The 18,386-nt window shown below is 37.0% G+C and overlaps 2 protein-coding genes across 6 annotated transcripts in view; one reads left to right on the forward strand and one right to left on the reverse strand.

The window, feature by feature from the left end:
* LOC141376229 (thioredoxin domain-containing protein 6-like) overlaps positions 1-10,154 on the forward strand; it is a 31,647-nt gene extending 21,493 nt beyond the window's left edge. The window contains exons 14-19 of one of the 3 annotated variants that reach the window (XM_073913304.1): positions 528-672; positions 1,734-1,981; positions 4,075-4,170; positions 4,667-4,768; positions 7,531-7,577; positions 9,998-10,154. In XM_073913304.1, the coding sequence (XP_073769405.1) occupies positions 528-672; positions 1,734-1,981; positions 4,075-4,170; positions 4,667-4,768; positions 7,531-7,550 (611 nt within the window). In that variant the 3' untranslated portion in view covers positions 7,551-7,577; positions 9,998-10,154. Of the gene's footprint in view, positions 1-527; positions 673-1,733; positions 1,982-4,074; positions 4,171-4,666; positions 4,769-7,530; positions 7,578-9,997 lie in introns of those variants that run through there. The other 2 variants (XM_073913305.1, XM_073913306.1) reach the window with 2 other exon arrangements.
* LOC141376228 (SWI/SNF-related matrix-associated actin-dependent regulator of chromatin subfamily A-like protein 1) overlaps positions 7,455-18,386 on the reverse strand; it is a 50,785-nt gene continuing 39,853 nt past the window's right edge. For 2 of the 3 annotated variants that reach the window (XM_073913297.1, XM_073913296.1), the window contains exons 16-19: positions 14,103-14,203; positions 11,282-11,378; positions 10,308-10,390; positions 7,455-7,565 (exon numbers count right to left, since the gene is read on the reverse strand). In XM_073913297.1, coding sequence (XP_073769398.1) covers positions 7,562-7,565; positions 10,308-10,390; positions 11,282-11,378; positions 14,103-14,203 — 285 coding nt within the window. In that variant the 3' untranslated portion in view covers positions 7,455-7,561. Of the gene's footprint in view, positions 7,566-10,295; positions 10,391-11,281; positions 11,379-14,102; positions 14,204-18,386 lie in introns of all 3 variants that reach the window. The other variant, XM_073913298.1, reaches the window with a different exon arrangement.

Here is an 18,386-nt window from a genome sequence, read left to right on the forward strand (position 1 = left end):
GAACGGATGGATTGGGATGGATGGATGGATGGACAGATTAGGAAGGTTTGGGATGGATAGATGGATGGATGAATTGGGATGGATGGATGGGTTGGTATGAATGGATTGATGAATTGGGATGAATAGATGGATGGAATGGATTGATGAATGGGAATGGATGGATGGATTGGGATGGATGGATGGATGGATGGATGGACTGGGATGGGTGGATGGATTAGGATGGATCGGGATGGATAGATAGATGGATGGATGAATTGGGATGAATGGATTGGGATAGACTGATGAATGGGAATGGATGGATGGATTAAGATGGATGGATCCATGGACTGGGATGGATGGATGAATTGGGATTAATGGATTGAGAAAGATTGATAAATGGGAATGGATGGATGGATTGGGATGGAGATGGATGGGAATAGTTAAGGGGTTAAAATGTTACCAACCCCAAGTTTTGAAAAGGTAGTTTAAGAATAAACCCAAAGGATAAACACTGGAACTCGCTGTTGACCTTGTGTGTATCTGCTCAGAGGAGATCCTGGAGGAGATTCAGGCTAAAGGATTTACCATTTCCCAACTGAAAGACACGATTCTGTCCAGAGAGATGGCAGAGGAGTTTTATAAAGAGCATCGCGAGAAACCCTTCTTCAGCCAGCTGGTGGATTACATGTGCCGGTGAGTACTACACTGAAAACAAGTGTTAAAGGATTAGTTCACCCAAAAATCTGAATTTGCCCATTGATTTACTCAAGGTAACCTAGGAGTACAGTTGAAGCCTGAATTATTAGCCCTCCTGTATATTTTCCCCCAATTTCTGTTTAAATGGGGGGAAGATTTTTTCAACACATTTCTAAACATAATAGTTTTAAAAACTCATTTCTAATAACGGATTTCTTTTATATTTGTCATGATAACAGCAGTTAACGCAGGAAGTAGTGCTGTAGCATCACAGCAAGAAGATCGCTAGTTTGAGCCTCGGCTGGGTCAGTTGGCGTTTCTGTGTGGAGTTTGCATGTTCTCCCTGCGTTCGCGTGGGATTCCTCCGGGTACTCCGGTTTCCCCCACAGTCCAAAGACATGCGCTATAGGTGAATTGGGTAGGCTAAATTGTCCGTAGTGTATGAGTGTGAATGATTGTGTGTGGATGTTTCCCAGAGATGTGTTGCGGCTGGAAGGGCATCCGCTGCGTAAAAACGTGCTGGATAAGTTGGCGGTTCATAACACTGTGGCGACCCCGGATTAATAAAGGGACTAAGCCGAAAGGAAAATGAATGAATGAATGAATGGTGACAGCACATAATATTGACTTGATATTATTCAAGATACTAGTATTCAGCTTAAAGTGACATTTAAAGGCTTAACTAGGTTAATTAGGCAGGTTAGGGTAATTAGGCAAGTCATTGTATAACAGTGGTTTGTTCGGTTGACAATCGAAAAAAATATAGCCTAATAGGGCTAATGATATAGAGCTTAAAATGTTTTAAAAACTGCTTTTATTCTTGTCGAAATAAAACAAATAAGACTTTCTCCAGAGGAAAAAATTATTATAGTAAATACTGTGTGAATTGCCTTGCTCCATTGAATATCACTTATTCAATATTCAAAATTATTCAAATATTATTAAATATTTCACGGGATGGCTAATCATTTTGACCTCAACTGTATATGTAGCACGCACCATTGAGTAAAATGCAGCAGCGCATTATTATGATCCTTCTTATGATGATTTCTGTATAGTGGGCCGTGTACGATGCTGGTTCTGACGAAGGAGAACGCAGTGCAGGAGTGGAGAGCCGCCATGGGCCCCACAGACCCCGACCAGGCCCGACTGACAGCCCCCGAGTCTCTGAGAGCTCGATTTGCTAAAGACGTGCTAGAAAACGCCGTCCACGGCTCCTCAAACACAGAACACGCAGACCAGAAGATCAAGTTCATCTTTGGAGACATCGGTGAGATCATCCCTGACACTGCGTCACCACCGCTAGGTGAGAAGAACACACAAACAATACACAAATATTGTGTGAAATCAGATTTATTAGTGATTTTTTTTTCAAGTATTTCCCAAATGATTCAGGAATTTTTCACAGTATTTTCTAAATTATTATTTTCTTCTGAAGAAAGCCTTTTTTGTTTTATTTCGGCTAGGAAAAAAGCAGTTCCTAATGTTTTAAAGCCAATTTAAGGTCAATATTATTAGCCCCCTTAGCAACATTTGTTTTAGATTGTCTACAAAACAAACCACTGTTATACAATGACTTACCCTAACTTGCCAAATTATCCTAGTTAAGCCTTTAAATGTCACAAAGCTGAATACTAGTGTCTTGAAGAATATCTAATCAAACAGGCACGTGCACACATAGGGCTCAACCCGTGCAGTGCACATGCCCTGTTTAGTCTTGGATAGAAAGTGCCCTTCCAAAATGATCCGAAGTACCGGCAATTATAATTATCTCAATTAATAATTCCTTACAATTACATAGCGCATTTTTGGGCATTCAAAGCGCTTTACACATTGGGGGGAATCTCCTGATCCACCACCAGTGTGCAGCATCCACCTGGATGACATGATGGCAGCCATATTGCACCAGACCCCACACCACACACCAGCTGATTGGTGGAGAGGAGTGATGAAGCCAGTTATGATATGGGGATGGTTAGGAGGCCATGATGGACAGGCCAGTGGGCAAATTGGGTCAGGATGCCCATACATGTCAACATTGGGATGTGAAAATAAGGGATATGCCCACCATAATAAGGGATTCCTCTAACACCCCCCCACCCGTTGTATGTTCATTTGGAGCTGTTTCATTGTAAATAAACAGTTAATCGGTCAGTAATATGTTTTAAAATTATTATTATTAACAAAAGAAAAATAAATATTTACATTAGCAGCAAATACATTAGCAAACAGTTCAGCTTATTAAAATTAATAGCTATTATATTGAAATAGAATCAAGCATTTGCCGTTTCCCCACTGTATAATTTACACATTCTGATTAAAGAGCAACGAATGAATCTCTCATTTATGAAGATTTTTTAACATTTACATTAAATAAGAGGTGTCACTTTAAAAATGCACACATCTAACGTTATAATGAAAACATTCGACTGCTTTTCTAACTTTTTATGCTCATTTAAGATGAAATTAGCTGTGTTTGGGGGGAAAAAACCCACCAAGATCGACATCCTTTTATGTTATTATTATTAATTATGTGTGTATGTCTGTTTAAACCCGCACCCAAAAGCCAGACTTTCTCTCCGCTTCAAATCGCGGGTATAGAATCCGTTTGGGAAACAGCGTCTGTTTATCACTATGGAGCGCGTCAGCTGACAGTCATGCACCATTATATGACTGTTTTGAGGATTATATAGGATGGGCGACGGCACCTGTAATCAAAAGGAAGTTGAATCGCGCCATTTTAATATTTATTCATAAGTGTTTTCATTCCTAAACAAAGCAAAAGCACAGAAGACTCATGTTTTAGAGCAAGGGGCGACCCCAGGTGGTTCGGCGGTATGGGTTGCGTATAGGAAGGCTCGGCTGTTCAGAGAAAGACTGAAAATACGGGAGAAATATGGGAAAACACCTTTTGCGGGATGGTAGCGGGATAGAACAGTAAAATACGAGAGAATCCCAGGAAAAAACGGGAGAGTTAAAATGTATGGATGCTTGGGTTAAATCCCTTCTCTTTTTTGAAGGACATCCTGGGATTTTTAATGACCATAGAGAGTCGGGACCTCGGTTTAACGTCTCATCCGAAAGACGGCGCTCACTGAGCAGTATAGAGTCCCCATCACTATACTGGGGCGTCAGGACCCACACAGACCATAAGTTGAGCACCCCCTGCTGGCCTCACTAACAGTACTTCCAACAGCAACCTAGCTTCAGGTGCCAGAGTTGCAGAGAGCTAGCTGCCGGCAAATTATTTATCAGTTATTTATTAGACAATAAATCCATATTTCTAGGCTTTAAATTTGTCATCAGTGTATTCTTGATTTAAATAAGCCTGGTTTATTTGATTGAAAATGACTCGTATTTAACACTAATGTCTAACAATGAACGTCCTGCTGTCTACAGAAACAGAGGAGAGTTTTGCAGAGCTCAAAAATCTACAATCTTCAAGATCTCCTTCATTCGGTGACTTGAGGAACGAGACCGAGCCGGACACTACAGGTTCATCACTGAGGGTTTATTTATTCACATCACTTTGAGATATCATTGCATATTCAAATATTAAACAAATAAAGAAGTGAGTAAACATTAAGAGTATGGTGATCTGAGATGAAATGCTCTTTATTTTAGGGTTTACCAAATGACCAGCGATCCATTCTTGCATTTAATATTGCACATCATGACAAGTTCTGATTGCTACACAACTGAAACGTAGATATAATACAGTCTATTGTTGGAAATTGTAGCATTATAAAGTAATATAAAGTTTTCTAACTGGCGACTGACATGATCTAGTGGGCTGTCTACCGTCATCTTTAAGATGCCTGATATCAGGAGATGTGACTTTAGACGGCAGGGATTGTGTTTTAAAGATATTATGCTAACAGATAGCATTTAGGCAGATCATCTACTGCATTTTTAAATACAGTAGTGATTAATTAACTTGGTAACTGTGCAAACACAAAAACATAACTTACTGCTAATCTCCATCATGCAGATGGTGCTGAAGAAATGAACCTCGAGATGACAGAGAGTCACGCAGCATCTACAGACCAGACTGAAGCACTCGAGACGCCGGAATCCAGCCAGCCGGACACAGGTCTCTCATTCAAATGTTAATGAAATTAGCATAAAAATATGTTAGTATTAGTCCGTTAGTTTTAAGGATATCTATTAGCTAGTGTGCTCCAAAACAGTGACAACATAAGAAAATATAAACAGAAATAAATGATGATGAAATTATTTATTTGATGTCACCTCATACCTTAGTTTCTCATCCAATCTTCTGATCAATCAAATGCTTTCTAGTATCTGACATTGCCTGCCTGTTTCTTCTCATTTTGCTGTTCATTTGATACTCTCACTGGCAGAGTACTAGTTTACTAGTACCGAGTTGGAGCCCATTTTGCCTTCATATCTGCCTTAATCTTTCATGGCACAGATTCAACAAGATACTGAAAATATTCCTCAGAGATTTTGCTCCATATTCACATGATAGCATCACACAGTTGCTGCAGATTTGTCGGCTGCACATCCATGATGCCAATCTTCCATTCCACCACATCCCAAATGTGCTCTATCGGATTGAGAGCTGCTGACTGTGGAGGCCATTTGAGTACAGTGAACTCATTGTCATGTTCAAGAAACCAGTCTGAGATGATTCACGCTTTATGTCATGGTGTATTATCCTGCTGGAAGTAGCCATCAGAAGATGAGTACACTGTGATCATAAAAGGATGGACATGGTCAGTAAACCTTAGAGATGGTTGTGCGTGAAAATCCCAGTAGAACAGCAGTTTCTAAAATACTCAGACCAAGCTGTCTAGCAGCAACAACCATGCTACGTTCAAAGTCACTTAAATCACCTTTCTTCTGCATTCTGATGCTCATGAATCAAGTTACAGCCATGTGATAGGCTGATTAGAAATTTGTGTTGGACAGGTGTACCTAATAAAGTGGCCAGATTGTGTACACAAAATTGAATACAGACAATATACAATATATATTGGTAATATACACAAAATGTCCCTCAATCCATAAATATATATGTATGTCTTAATGCATTAACATTTACATATCTCAGTTCTGTAGTCTGTTTTACGCCCATCTTAAAGGTGCAGTAATGTAAGTTTGACACCCATTGGTTGCCCTAGGTATTGCACGCCTGGTTCAAAACACACGCAAGCACAGGTTGCCAAATTGACGAAACCAACATATCAGTGATTTAGCATCTACATTTTATAATGTTAAAGAGGTTTAATATGTAATAATTAGATTGTAAACTGCACCATTTCGCTAGAGTGCAGTGAGTGCACTATTCTGTGCTTCTGAATGGCTGTATTTAATTTTTTTGTCGTTTTTCATCTGGTGTAAACAGCCAAACTGCTCATCACTGCAAATCTCGTCATGTAGGGTGATGTTAGGACACGGGGTTACAATGCTCACCTAATGTTTACACTCATAATATTTATATTATTTGCTAATTAATAATCTCATGTGGAACTCTGAATCTGCGTCTCATTTCGGAGTTTATCACTGTCCACTGGAGGTCGCATTTTGGTCGTGGACGCACACTTTGAGGCTGTACTCACACTACGTACAGTTGCCTTGAACCAGGCCGAAGCACGCTAAACACCCACCAACTAAAAAGATCAGCCACTTTTAATGCTTATAAACAATCTTAAAGTCATCGTGCTGCAGGAATTAGGAGGTTTGCTGAAGGTGCAGCTGTGGTGCAGTGAGGGGTTTGTATCTTTAATAATCTACGACAATTTGCGTTCAAAGAACAGTAAGAATGATTAATAAATCCATATGAAACAGTCCCTTAAAAGTCACGTCTTGTCTTCAGTTTTTGGCTTAGGCGTGCTTCGGACTCACACTATAAGCGTACCAAGTTAACCACACCTCTTCCAACCGGGCCAGGGCTGGCCAACTGAACCATGCCTGAGCCTGAGCACTTACATTTCTTAAACAATCCGGGAAACGGGCCTGGGCATGGTACTGTACCACGCCTCCTTTTTTTAAATGGTACATTTTCATACGTCTGAACACAAAATAGCCACTAAGCTGACAAAAACGTATAATAGTTATATTTCCTCGTGAGATCACCTCAGTGTATAAAGTATGTAACATTAGCATCATTAAATTCATAAAATATGCAGTAAATGAGAAATAAATATCTAAATAAAAAATGAATAAAAATAGACATTCATTTAATGTTTCTCTCAGGGCTGTGCGCGCGCAGTCAGCTGCAAAATGGTAATGCAAAAAAAAGGCATACAAATAACAGAAACTTTAGAATGCGAAAGTAAAACCTGAATCCTGGACATTTTAGGAGATTCAGAAACTACGGTTGGATGCATTTTGGCGGAAAAGGCGCGTCTCAGTGGGTCTGCAGAGCACGTGAGAGTTACTATGTGAGTGACAGATCGCACACACACAGAATCAGCAGTAGGAAACGTGCAGAGCGAGAGAAGATTTTCCACTGGTTAATCGAGCGCAAATGTTTAGTTTGCTTGGACGGATACAAAAATAGGTATGAGGTCTTTCTCTCTGAGATGGCTGTCAAATTGATGCTGATTCAGGCTTTAGGATGGGATGAAATTAAGTTTGCCATTATATCCAGTGGACACACATGGAATAGCAGTATATTTTATTGTAATTTTTCAGCTCACAGAATCATCTCGCGGGCTGCATTATATTCGTTTGCGGGCCGTACGTTTGACACCCCTGTTTTAGACAAACATTCATGAGAAACATTTAATCACACAAAGTCACAAGCTATAAACAGAAATGATAAATAAAGTTTATTTCAGCTTTTACTGTACATATTTCACTAAATGTTTGTCTTCTGTGTTTCAGGAGAATCGCCCAGTTTGTGAAAGCTGCACAGTCATCTGTCAAACAAGGTGAGATAAGATGATTATTACTTTTACATCAAAACATAGATGTTACTACTATTCAATAGTACAGTCGAGTCAGATTGTCAAACACTTGACATTCATTCAATTTTCAGCTTAGTCCCTTTATTAATTTGGGGTCGCCACAGTGGAATGAACCGCCAACTTATCCAGCACATTTTTTTTTTTACTTGAAGATTAATCCTAAATTTGTAATGATCGCAAAGAGATCGCCTCTTTTATCATTTAAATCACATTAATTAAAGCATTTAGGCTTTCCTGTAAAATATAAGGATGATGGAAGAAGTTGTGGTGGGTTATTGGGGATGTGGTGGGTTTCTTAGGTTATTAAAGGTGTTTTCTGTCACTACTTGTTTAGCCTGCATTAATGCATTCAGTGTAAGCTGCACGGTTAATCATTAAAAAAACAAGTTCTGAACACCCACACAACATGGATTATAAATGATGCTGATTTGCATGTTTATATTGCTTCAAATCGAATTTGAATTCTAATCTGTGTTTGAAAAACGCAAAAAATAAGAAAGAGACTCAGTCGTTAGTCTTTTGAGTGAGTTATAAAATTACAAATAGTCAAATAACCCAGAAGTACTGGGAGAACAGTTGATGGTTTAGATAAAACCACTGATGTTTATGGTAAAGATTAAAATAACCGTCATATGCTTTTAACTTAAAGGTGCAGTAGGTGATCTTCCACAATGCTAACAGCTTAGCATAAATCTCTGAATCACAGTCCCTCCCCTGCCGTCTAGAGCCACACCTCCTGAAACACAAGCACAGCAAAAGAACCCTCCTCATGTGTTAAAAGCGACTAGTGCTTGTTCGGCAGCGTGCAAGCCAAACTGACATGCGATTTCAGAGCAAATATTAGAGTTGCATGGTAAACAATATAGGGAGACTATGTGAAATAGCGCTATTTACTTGTGTTTTGTTGTTAAACTAATTAAAATCTACATTATCGATGCTGTAAAAGGTCCCTTATGAAACTGACAATAGTCTTATTAATCTTCTGTGCAGATATAACCCATTTGTGACAACAACATCTAACGTAACATCAGCTTTGCATGAAGCTAAAACAGTTTTAAAACAGAACATTACTAAGAGAAATCCTTCAGACATTGTGTCATTCTTTCCCCAGCGTACAAAACTAACTCCAATATTGATTCAGGTTTTTAAAAAGTTTCGATTCAGCAGGTTTTTACTGATCATGCGCGTGTACTCTCTCCCTCTTTCATGAACGCGCGGCGGTCGGCGGAGCTGCGTACAAAAGGCTGAGCAGTTGTTCAAGTCTGCATTTGCTGACAGACAGATTGGGCTACTTATTGGAATTATGGGAGATGTCAGCCCGACTCTATTTAATTGGATGAACATTTTTTAGTTTTATGCCTTACCCAGAATATAAAAATACATTTAAACACATTCAGATCATTTACTTTAATCATTACTATTAGACTGTGATAAGACTTTCAACCAGCACAACAACAAATGTTTCTGAAGACAATCACCTACTGCACCTTTAATGCTCAAAAATGAAAGTTGTAGGCGGCAACTACACTATTTTACCAATAGGTGGCAGCCATCAGAAATATACCACTGAATAATTCTTCAACAATGATCATCAAGCAGTGAAACATTAAGTTTTATGAGTGGAAACTGAATCATTTAATGAAAATGAGACTATAGATGGGTATGGGTTGTAGAAATGATGATGTTATATTTCTACATTTAGCGTTATCAGCAACAATAGTTATAACAGTGAATTTTCCACAGCACTGAATATATGACAGTTTATTTTTATTCAGCTGATTGTTTATTAATTTTATTTTTAACAAAATTACAGCTCATAAGTTCTGTTTGTTAAAACTAAAAGAGTCAAGGTGCTGTTTTTGTAATAAATGGAAAGCAACTGACATTTGTCTCCTCCCTTTTTTTGGCTGATCTGAAAAATGGTTTGATCCATGACTAAAATGCAATTCAATTCAACTCGGCTTTATTTTTATAGCGCTTTTACAATGTAGATTGTGTCTTCACATAAATGGTCATAGTAACTGGATCAGGGTAGTTCAGTTTTTAGTGTTTAAGTTCAGTTCAGTTTAGCTCAGTTCAGTGTGGTTTAAAGTCATTACTGAGAGTCCAAACACTGAAGAGCAAATTTAACGATGGGTAACCCTACAGATCCCAAACCATGCAAGCTAGAGGCGACAGCGGAGAGGGAAAAAAAACCTCAGAGGCGAGTGAAGAAAAAAAATCTTAATGATGTGATCCGAACCATCAAATTTGTGATCCGTTACACCACTAATAGTGAAATGTGTGGTTTCCTTTAAACCTTTTCTTTTTGTACATAATGAAGATTTGTCTGTGGTTTTGCCTTGTCAGATCTGTTAATATGACGTTTTTCTGTTGTTCTCCAGCAGTGTGAAGATGACATGAAGCACCTCAATAGTCAGCAGGAGATTAAACTCTTCGTCTTCAGTCTATCATCAATCATCGACTTGAAAAAAACAAAACACTTTTGTCTGTTTTTATACATTAAACTCCTGGTGTGAGACTGATCTGCTTGGCTCAAGCTGACAACAGTTTCATTTGATTGATTTTGAGGCTTTATTTACTGATTTCATCCCTTACAAATGTGAGGCATTTGACCAGAACAAGTGCAGTAAGCAGCCGAGTGTTTTCCTTAAAGCATTGTTATCATACACAGTAATTTACAGTCATTCTTACGGGTCCTGATCCATCAAAGCGAGCATCTCGTCCTCATCGAAAGACCTCTGGAACATCTCAGTGATGGTGAGCTGCTGACGATCCTGAAAGACCACACAACATCTTTAAAGGAGACCCATTATGCTCTTTATTCAAGAGGTAAATTAGATCTCTTTAAATTCAAATGAGACTGTGCTCTTTTTAAATAGAGGGTGGAGCTACAGATGGCTGTACGTCAGCATAGTGGCAGATTCGAAACAAGACCAACATTATCTGTGTGAAAAACTGAAAATGTGTGTGTGTCAGAATGCGTCAGTCTATAGAGACTCCTGCCGCTGTTCATTTGTGGTTCATCTAAAACTCCACATCTATAATCCTCCTAGTCTATGCTGATATTATCTTCAGCAGCTCAAACACTCTAATGCAGGGGTCACCAATCTCGGTCCAGCAGGGCCGGTGTCCCTGCAGGGTTTAGCTCCAACTTGCCTCAACGCACCTGCCTGGATATTTCAAGTATACCAAGTAAGACCTTGATTAGCTTGTTCAGGTGTGTTTGATTAGGGTTGGAGCTAAAATCTGCAGGACACCGACCCTCCAGGAACAAGTTTGGTGACCACTGCTCTAATGGGTAATGACGAACGGCTGCTTCTCACTTCTCACAGGGCTGTTTATGCTAATGAGGGAGAGATAGTCAATAATGGGCGGGGCTTTCCCCCTCTAATGACACGTACAAAGGGAGAATGTCAATCAAAGTGTTTCTGCAGACTGTAGTTATAATTAAACATTGTTTTTTAGCTGGTTGAACACAACTATCTGTCCACCTATTTTTATGCACATTTTGCAATAAACACAACGGAAATGCCAAGATGCACAGAAAAGCTGAAGATGCAATTAAATTCCAATATCCAATCCAAAAAAATGTGCATGAACTACAATGGAAACACATTTGCATGTCATGTAATTGTAAAGGCGTAAGACATTAATTTGATACATACCCTGCTGTGGAAGCTGGCAGATTCTGCATTTTCTGAAATGTTGGATTCGGACAAGCCGACCTGTTCCAGAACATTCATTTTGGCTTGTATCATCGGCCTGAGAAACATAAGGGAACAGTTAAACATGACAACATGACAAATATTACAGTTAAATAATTATTAAGAAAAACACCAATTTAAGGAACCTAACTATAATTTCAAAAATAATAGTAATATGTGTGGTGTGTATATATATATATATAATTTTATATATATATATATATATATATATATATATATATATATATATATATATATATATATATATATATATATATATAAGATTTCCTTAACACATTTCTAATCATAATAGTTTTAATACCTCATCTCTATTAACTGATTTATTTTATCTTATATATATATATATATATATATATATATATATATATATATATATATATATATATTAGGGATGCACCGATATGGATTTTTTTGGCCGATACCGATAACCGATAATTCTTCAGACTTGGAGGCTGATAGCTGATATATATATAGGCCGATAATTATAAATAATTCAAAATGTTTTATTTTTTTACAGCAAACTTCATAAAAGCTGAAACTCCGCTCTTTTGAACTGAATAGTCTATACTCAAAGCAAAAAAGCTATGATTTTAAAATTGCAAGGTGATTATAAAGACCTATATTCACGATTTCCCACAAAGCAGCATGCAAAAAATACATTATTTCCTTTTCTTCATAGCAAATAACATGCAAATTGACTCTTGCATAAAATTAAAAAGGTTAAATAACAAAATGGGATTTAATTAACAAGCAAGTTAAATATATTTTAAACAAAATGAAAATGAAAGAGCTAAGGACTAAAACCAGCTCAAATGTTCTTGAATAAAGCGTGTTACAGTAATGTACATGTGTACAAATATGTCTTGTCCGAAAAAGCCTTTTTTAGAGGTGTTTTGACAGTTCAGAGCCACCGTACAAGTGAAAAGCTAGATACAGAATGTATTATTTTAGAAAATGCGACATAAATTCAACGTATTTGGCGTTTTAGATTATTTTGAGCACATGTAGCATCAACGCTTCGGTGTTCGTTCGTGCTGTCAATCGCGGGGAAAATGATCGATGAAAAGTTTATGACAAACCGCTCTGAAGGCGCAGATTTGCCCACGGATTTTGATACAAACCTGATCATTGAGCTCAGATGAATTTATGACAAACACAGAGCAGAATATAAAGACAGAACGTGTGGCCCGTATGCTGGATTCAGTGACCGGTGCACCCAGGCTCTCCCCTGTTGATCTGTGAAGGCTCAAGATCTATGTGTGTGTGAAGGCTGTAAGATCTATGTGTGTGTGAAGGCTGTCAGATCTATGTGTGTGTGTGTGCGTGCGCGGTGAAAGCTCTCACTCGCGCTTGTTATAATTCATATGAATATTCCGATCAAACTGAATACAATCTTACATCAACAACACATGGGAACCAACGCGTTGATAATAACAAACAATTATCTTAGATTAAAAACCTTCTGTAAAGTTTTTGTTTAGCGCGTCACGTGTGCTTGTGTGTGTTTGGTGTGTGTGAATGTGTGTATGTGAAGCGAAGAGGGAGAGACAGAAAAGAGGAGCGCTTTTTTCGCAATGAGACCAAGTTACACGGGTCCTCGTTCATTCCCCGGCTGCAACTAAAAGAGTTCACCCCGAAACTAATATTGTTCGGCCCTGGAGTAATAAGTAAATCTCCCTGCTATCTCTAACACAACAAAGAGACAGAGCAGGAAAGGCTTTTATATGTAATATTTTTTCCTGAGGCGATATGAAGCAAAATACACAATGGCACTCAATCAAACATATCTACAATGATAAGGAAGATGGTTACTTACTGAGTTATTAATGCACAGCAATACCATGTGAAGAAATGACAGACTTTGTAGGAATAATCAGTGTGTGGAGAGATCCATGAACAAGTCTGAACATGTTCCGCCCACGCGTGCGTGGCAACAATTACGTAATTTATCGGCTTAAAGATATCGGCCTAATTTAGACATCGGATTGATAACGATAATCTTAAAAATAGCATCCGATATATCGTGCATCCCTAATATATATATATATATATATATATATATATATATATATATATATATATATATATATATAAAAATACATACACATACATATATACGTACATACGTACATACATACATACATATATATATATATATATATATATAGATAGATAGATAGATATATAGATAGATATGTATATATACATATATACAGTAATAAAAACTATTTTAAATCATCTTAATTTTGATAATTATGAATAGTTGATATTGTAATTCTATAATTTGACATTCTAAGCTTCATACACATTTATTTTTACCAAAATCTGAAACTGTTGTAACTATTTAAAATTAATTGCATCATTTGATATAAATACTTAATATTCTGGAAATTTGACATCGTTTAGAGTCAAATAATGTATAAATATTTTGAACTGAACTGTGAAACTATTGAAACCATTTTAAATTGATTTGACATCCATGGTGTCACTACATGTTTAATGCAAAAATAATCTGAGCTAAATGAAAACACTTATTACACATATTATACTTTAATTATTACTTTTAACTTTTTTAGAAATCCACTGTATAATGTGACATCTAATGTATCATAATAACCATTTAAAAACTAAATAAAATGAAATTATTTGATGTCCCTCTGGCAGCTTTTGCAAGTCTGAGAAAAACAAGAGACTCTGCGAGTTTACGTGTGTGTGTGTTTGTGTGTGTGTGTGTGTGTGTGTGTGTGTATAATCTCCTCACCACAGGTAATCGTCCGCTGTGCCTTTGGCTACCAGGTAATGAATGTCCACATTACTGGTCTGACCGATTCTGTGAACCCGATCCTCAGCCTGAATCAAGACCTGAAGGAAACCAGCACAGCTCACTAGTGTACTAGCACCAGAACTAATACACACTTTTGATTGTACTGAAATTATGAATGTCACATTCTATGCTTCAAATATATATATGAAGTGATTTAAAATAAATATAAAAAGTAAAACATTATAATAAAATTTACTTCTGAAGGTACAAATTGTAAAATAAAAAAGTAATACGGTAAAATTATCTAAACTGTGATGAAAAGTAGTAAAACATTTGAATTAAGAAGATAAATAAATTACAATAAAAAAGAAAATCCATCTACAGTCATGTTTCACAAACATGATGATGAGTGAACTCCCATGACCTTAAATGTCATATGCCCATATTTCCCCATAGATTTTTATTACATTACAGGTAATAAAATGTTTTATTTTAGGTAAATACATAAAGCTGTGGGTGATTTTTCAGATTTGAGATCACCAGCATTTATATATTTATATGAAACCAGAAGTTTACATGCATTTTAAAAAGTAACATACCCATTTTTAAAAATGTCTGATGGTAAATCATACTAAAATTTACTATTTTAGGTCTGTCAGGATTACCTAAATCATTTACATTTGCTAAATGCCAGAATAATGAGAGAATTTTTAGTTTTGAGAATTTTCTCATTTCTAGACATTAAAAGTTTACACACATTTCCTTGGTATTTTTTTCAGCTTTGCTTTTAAACTGTTTAACTTTGGTCAAATGTTTTGGGTCTCCTTCCACAAGCTTCCCACAATAGTTGGCAGTAATTTTGGCCCATTCCTCCTGACAGAATTGGTGTAACTGAGTCAGATTTGTAGGCTGTCTAGCTCGCACAAGCTTTCTCAACTCTGCCCACATATTTTCTATAGGATTGACATCAGGGCTTTGTGATGGCCACTCCAAAACATTCATTCTGTTGTCCTTAATGCACATTTTAACTCATTTGGTAGTATGCTTAGGGTCATGGTCTGTTTGGAAGACCCATTTGTGGCCAAGGTTTAATGTCCTGGCTGATGTCTTGAGATGTTGCTTCAGTATTTCTACATAATGTTCTTTCTTCATGATGCCATCTATGCTGTGAAGTGGACCAGTCCCTCCTGCAGCAAAACAGCCACACAACATGATGCTGCCGCCCCCATATTTCACAGTAGGGATGGTGTTCCTAGGCTTGTAAGCTTTCCCCTTTGTCCTCCAAATGTAACACTGGTCAAACAGTTCACTCTTAGCTCCATCAGAGCACAGGACATGTCTCCAATATTAGTGTTTTCCCAGTGTAATTCAGCAAATTGTGATCTGGCTTTGTTGTTGATTCTGGCTTGTTGATTTTCCCATGTTGTCACACAAGGAAGCAGTGTGTTTGAGGTTTTCCTTCAATACTATTCTACAGTTGTGCCTCCAATTAACTCAAATGTTGTCAATTAGCCAATCAGAAACTTCCAAAACCTTGACACCATCATCTGAGCTTTTAGAGGCAGAATAGTCTTATTGTATATAAACTTGACTTTCAAGAAAAGTTATAAAATTTTTTTAATTCATATCTCTCTCATTATTCTGCTATTAAGCAGAACAGGAACAAGGATATCTAGAAGCTTGTGTGAATCAAAAAAAGTGACTAATTTTACATGTAGAAGATACAAAAATCCAAAGCTTGCAGGTTTGTCACTCCGAGCTAAGTGAATTAACAACCTTTTATCATAACTAAGTTTCTCATCAAATCTTCTGACCAATCAAATGCTCTCTAATACCTAACCCCCCCCCCCCCCCCCCCCCCCCCCCCCCACGAAGCACTCCTGCTTTATTCATTTGAGCTCACGGCTCACTTGTTTGAGCTCTGATAAACAATAAATGCTATTGGCTGTTTTTTTAAAGGAGGAGGGGCTACTTTACCAGCGCTAATTCCAGAATCAGAGACTGAAATTCACTACCTTTTAAGACCTTTTTTAAGACTCTTTCTATACATTTTAAGACCTCATCACCAATTTAGCTTTTAACATTGCCAACATTTTTACTTGAAGTATATTTACTAAATACTGCTTGTAACTAATCCTAAACTAAAACATTAGTCATTTACTAAATAAAAAGGCTAATCCAGCAGGTGGCGTCTACAACAGCGGGATGGTTTCCTTGGTTTCTGCACTAAATAAAGCAGCATGATGGGATTTTATCGATTTCATAAACCACATACCATCCCAATATTTAAAGATTAAATTCAATAAAACTTCAGCATGCTGATACAAAACTGAATACCTTGTAAAAGATTTTTAAATACATTTATAGGGCCTTAAATTTTTCTAAATGGATTTATGAAAGCCATTTTTAAGACCCCGTGGACACTGTTTATATTCCATGTCTTCATGTTTCAGTTCAAATTACGTCACGCATCGAACAAAAATGCAAAAATCTCAAAAATGAGAACAGATTTCAGTTTGGCTACTAGCTGAAGTACACACATAATTGCACATTAAGCAGAACAGAAACACATTTGATCATCCTAACTTACCTAAAAGAGAAAAAGTTTAGTCACATTAACATCTGACTTTTTTTTTATGGTTATATGCCTTTTTATACAGTGTATGTAAGCTTCTGCTTTCAACTGTGTGTGTGTGTGTATATATATATATATATATATATATATATATATATATATATATATATATATATATATATGCAGTCTTAAGGATATCTACAAGCTAGTGTGAACCAAAAAAAAGTGACTAATTTTACACGTAGAAGATACAAAAATCCAAAGCTTGCAGGTTTGTCACTCCGAGCTAAGTGATGTCAAATCTAGCAGGATTTTATCGAATTCATAAACCACATACCATCCCAATATTTAAAGATCAAATTCAGACAAACGTTAGCATACTGATACAAAACTGAATACCTCGTAAAACACCATTTAAGATTTTTTAAATACTTTTATAGGGCCTTAAATGTCTCTAAATGGATTTATGAAAGACATTTTTAAGACCCCGTGGACACTGTTTATATCCCATGTCTTCATGTTTCAGTTCAAATTACGTCACGCATCGAACAAAATTGCACATCTCAAAAATGAGAACAGATCTGACCTGTCCTCCTGTTATCTTTTCATTATCTTTATTATAAGTATTACTAACATTATCATTATGAAGGTTGCAGTAGTTGTACTTGTTGTAGTAGTAGTAGTCGTTGTAGTAGTATCGATTGTAATTGTGATTATTGAAGTAGTAGTTCCTGTAGTAGTTGATGTCGTTGGTATAGTGGTAGCAGAAGCAGTAAAGGTGTCGTTGTAGCAGTAGTAGTAGTAGTCGTTGTTAGTGTTGTAGTATCAGTAGTAGATGTTGTTGACGTAGATGTTGTAGTGGCAGTGATTGCTGTAGTAGCAGTAGTAGACGTTGTTGTATTAGTTGTAGCAGACACTGTAGTAGTATCAGTAGTGGTGGTCATTGTTGTAGTAGTATCAGTAATAGTAGACATTGTAGTAGTAGTAGTCGTGGTTGTGGCTGTAGTAGCAGCAGTAGTTGTTGTAATATAAGTAACTTTCTGTAGTAGTAGTTGGTGTAGTACTTGTGAATTATTATCATTGTCAATTATTATTACTGTTGTCCTCTTTCTTTTTACTGTCATTTTTACTATCATACATTACTAAGCATTGTTGTTACTCCCTACCACTGACTGGTGTCTTTCAATCTGGTTTACTTATATCTGCGATACTTGCTTCATTTATTGACTGTTATTATTCCTTATGTATGTATTCTGACCTGTCCACCAAGTTACCTTTACACGCACACACACACCTACCAGGGGTCCGTTCTTCGTACCTCGCTTAAATGATCTAAGATGTTTTGGCAGATCCTGGATCTGTTCATCTCGATAACTGATCTCTCGCTAATTTGGTTCTCCAAACAAGTTCGCGAAGCAGATTAGAATGTCTGGATAAACTGATCTGAGATCGCTGCTTGTGTTGTGAAGGACAGATCTATCGATCCTCGAAATCATGATCAGCAATGCAGCGATTGGCTGAAGGCACAGCAGCGTAATGACATCATCTGATTAATATTCAATTATCCATGTGAGCAAAATTACATCAATTGAGCAGTAAACCGTTTGTTAAATATGACACGCAATAACCTTCCACATTTGTTGTGAGCTGCAGGCTTTACACTGTCATGTGTCAAGTGTATTCATCATGTTTTTCAATGCAAATCA

Source organism: Danio rerio, chromosome 9 (genome assembly GCF_049306965.1).
Source record: "Danio rerio strain Tuebingen ecotype United States chromosome 9, GRCz12tu, whole genome shotgun sequence".
In the NCBI taxonomy this organism is placed as follows: domain Eukaryota; kingdom Metazoa; phylum Chordata; class Actinopteri; order Cypriniformes; family Danionidae; genus Danio; species Danio rerio.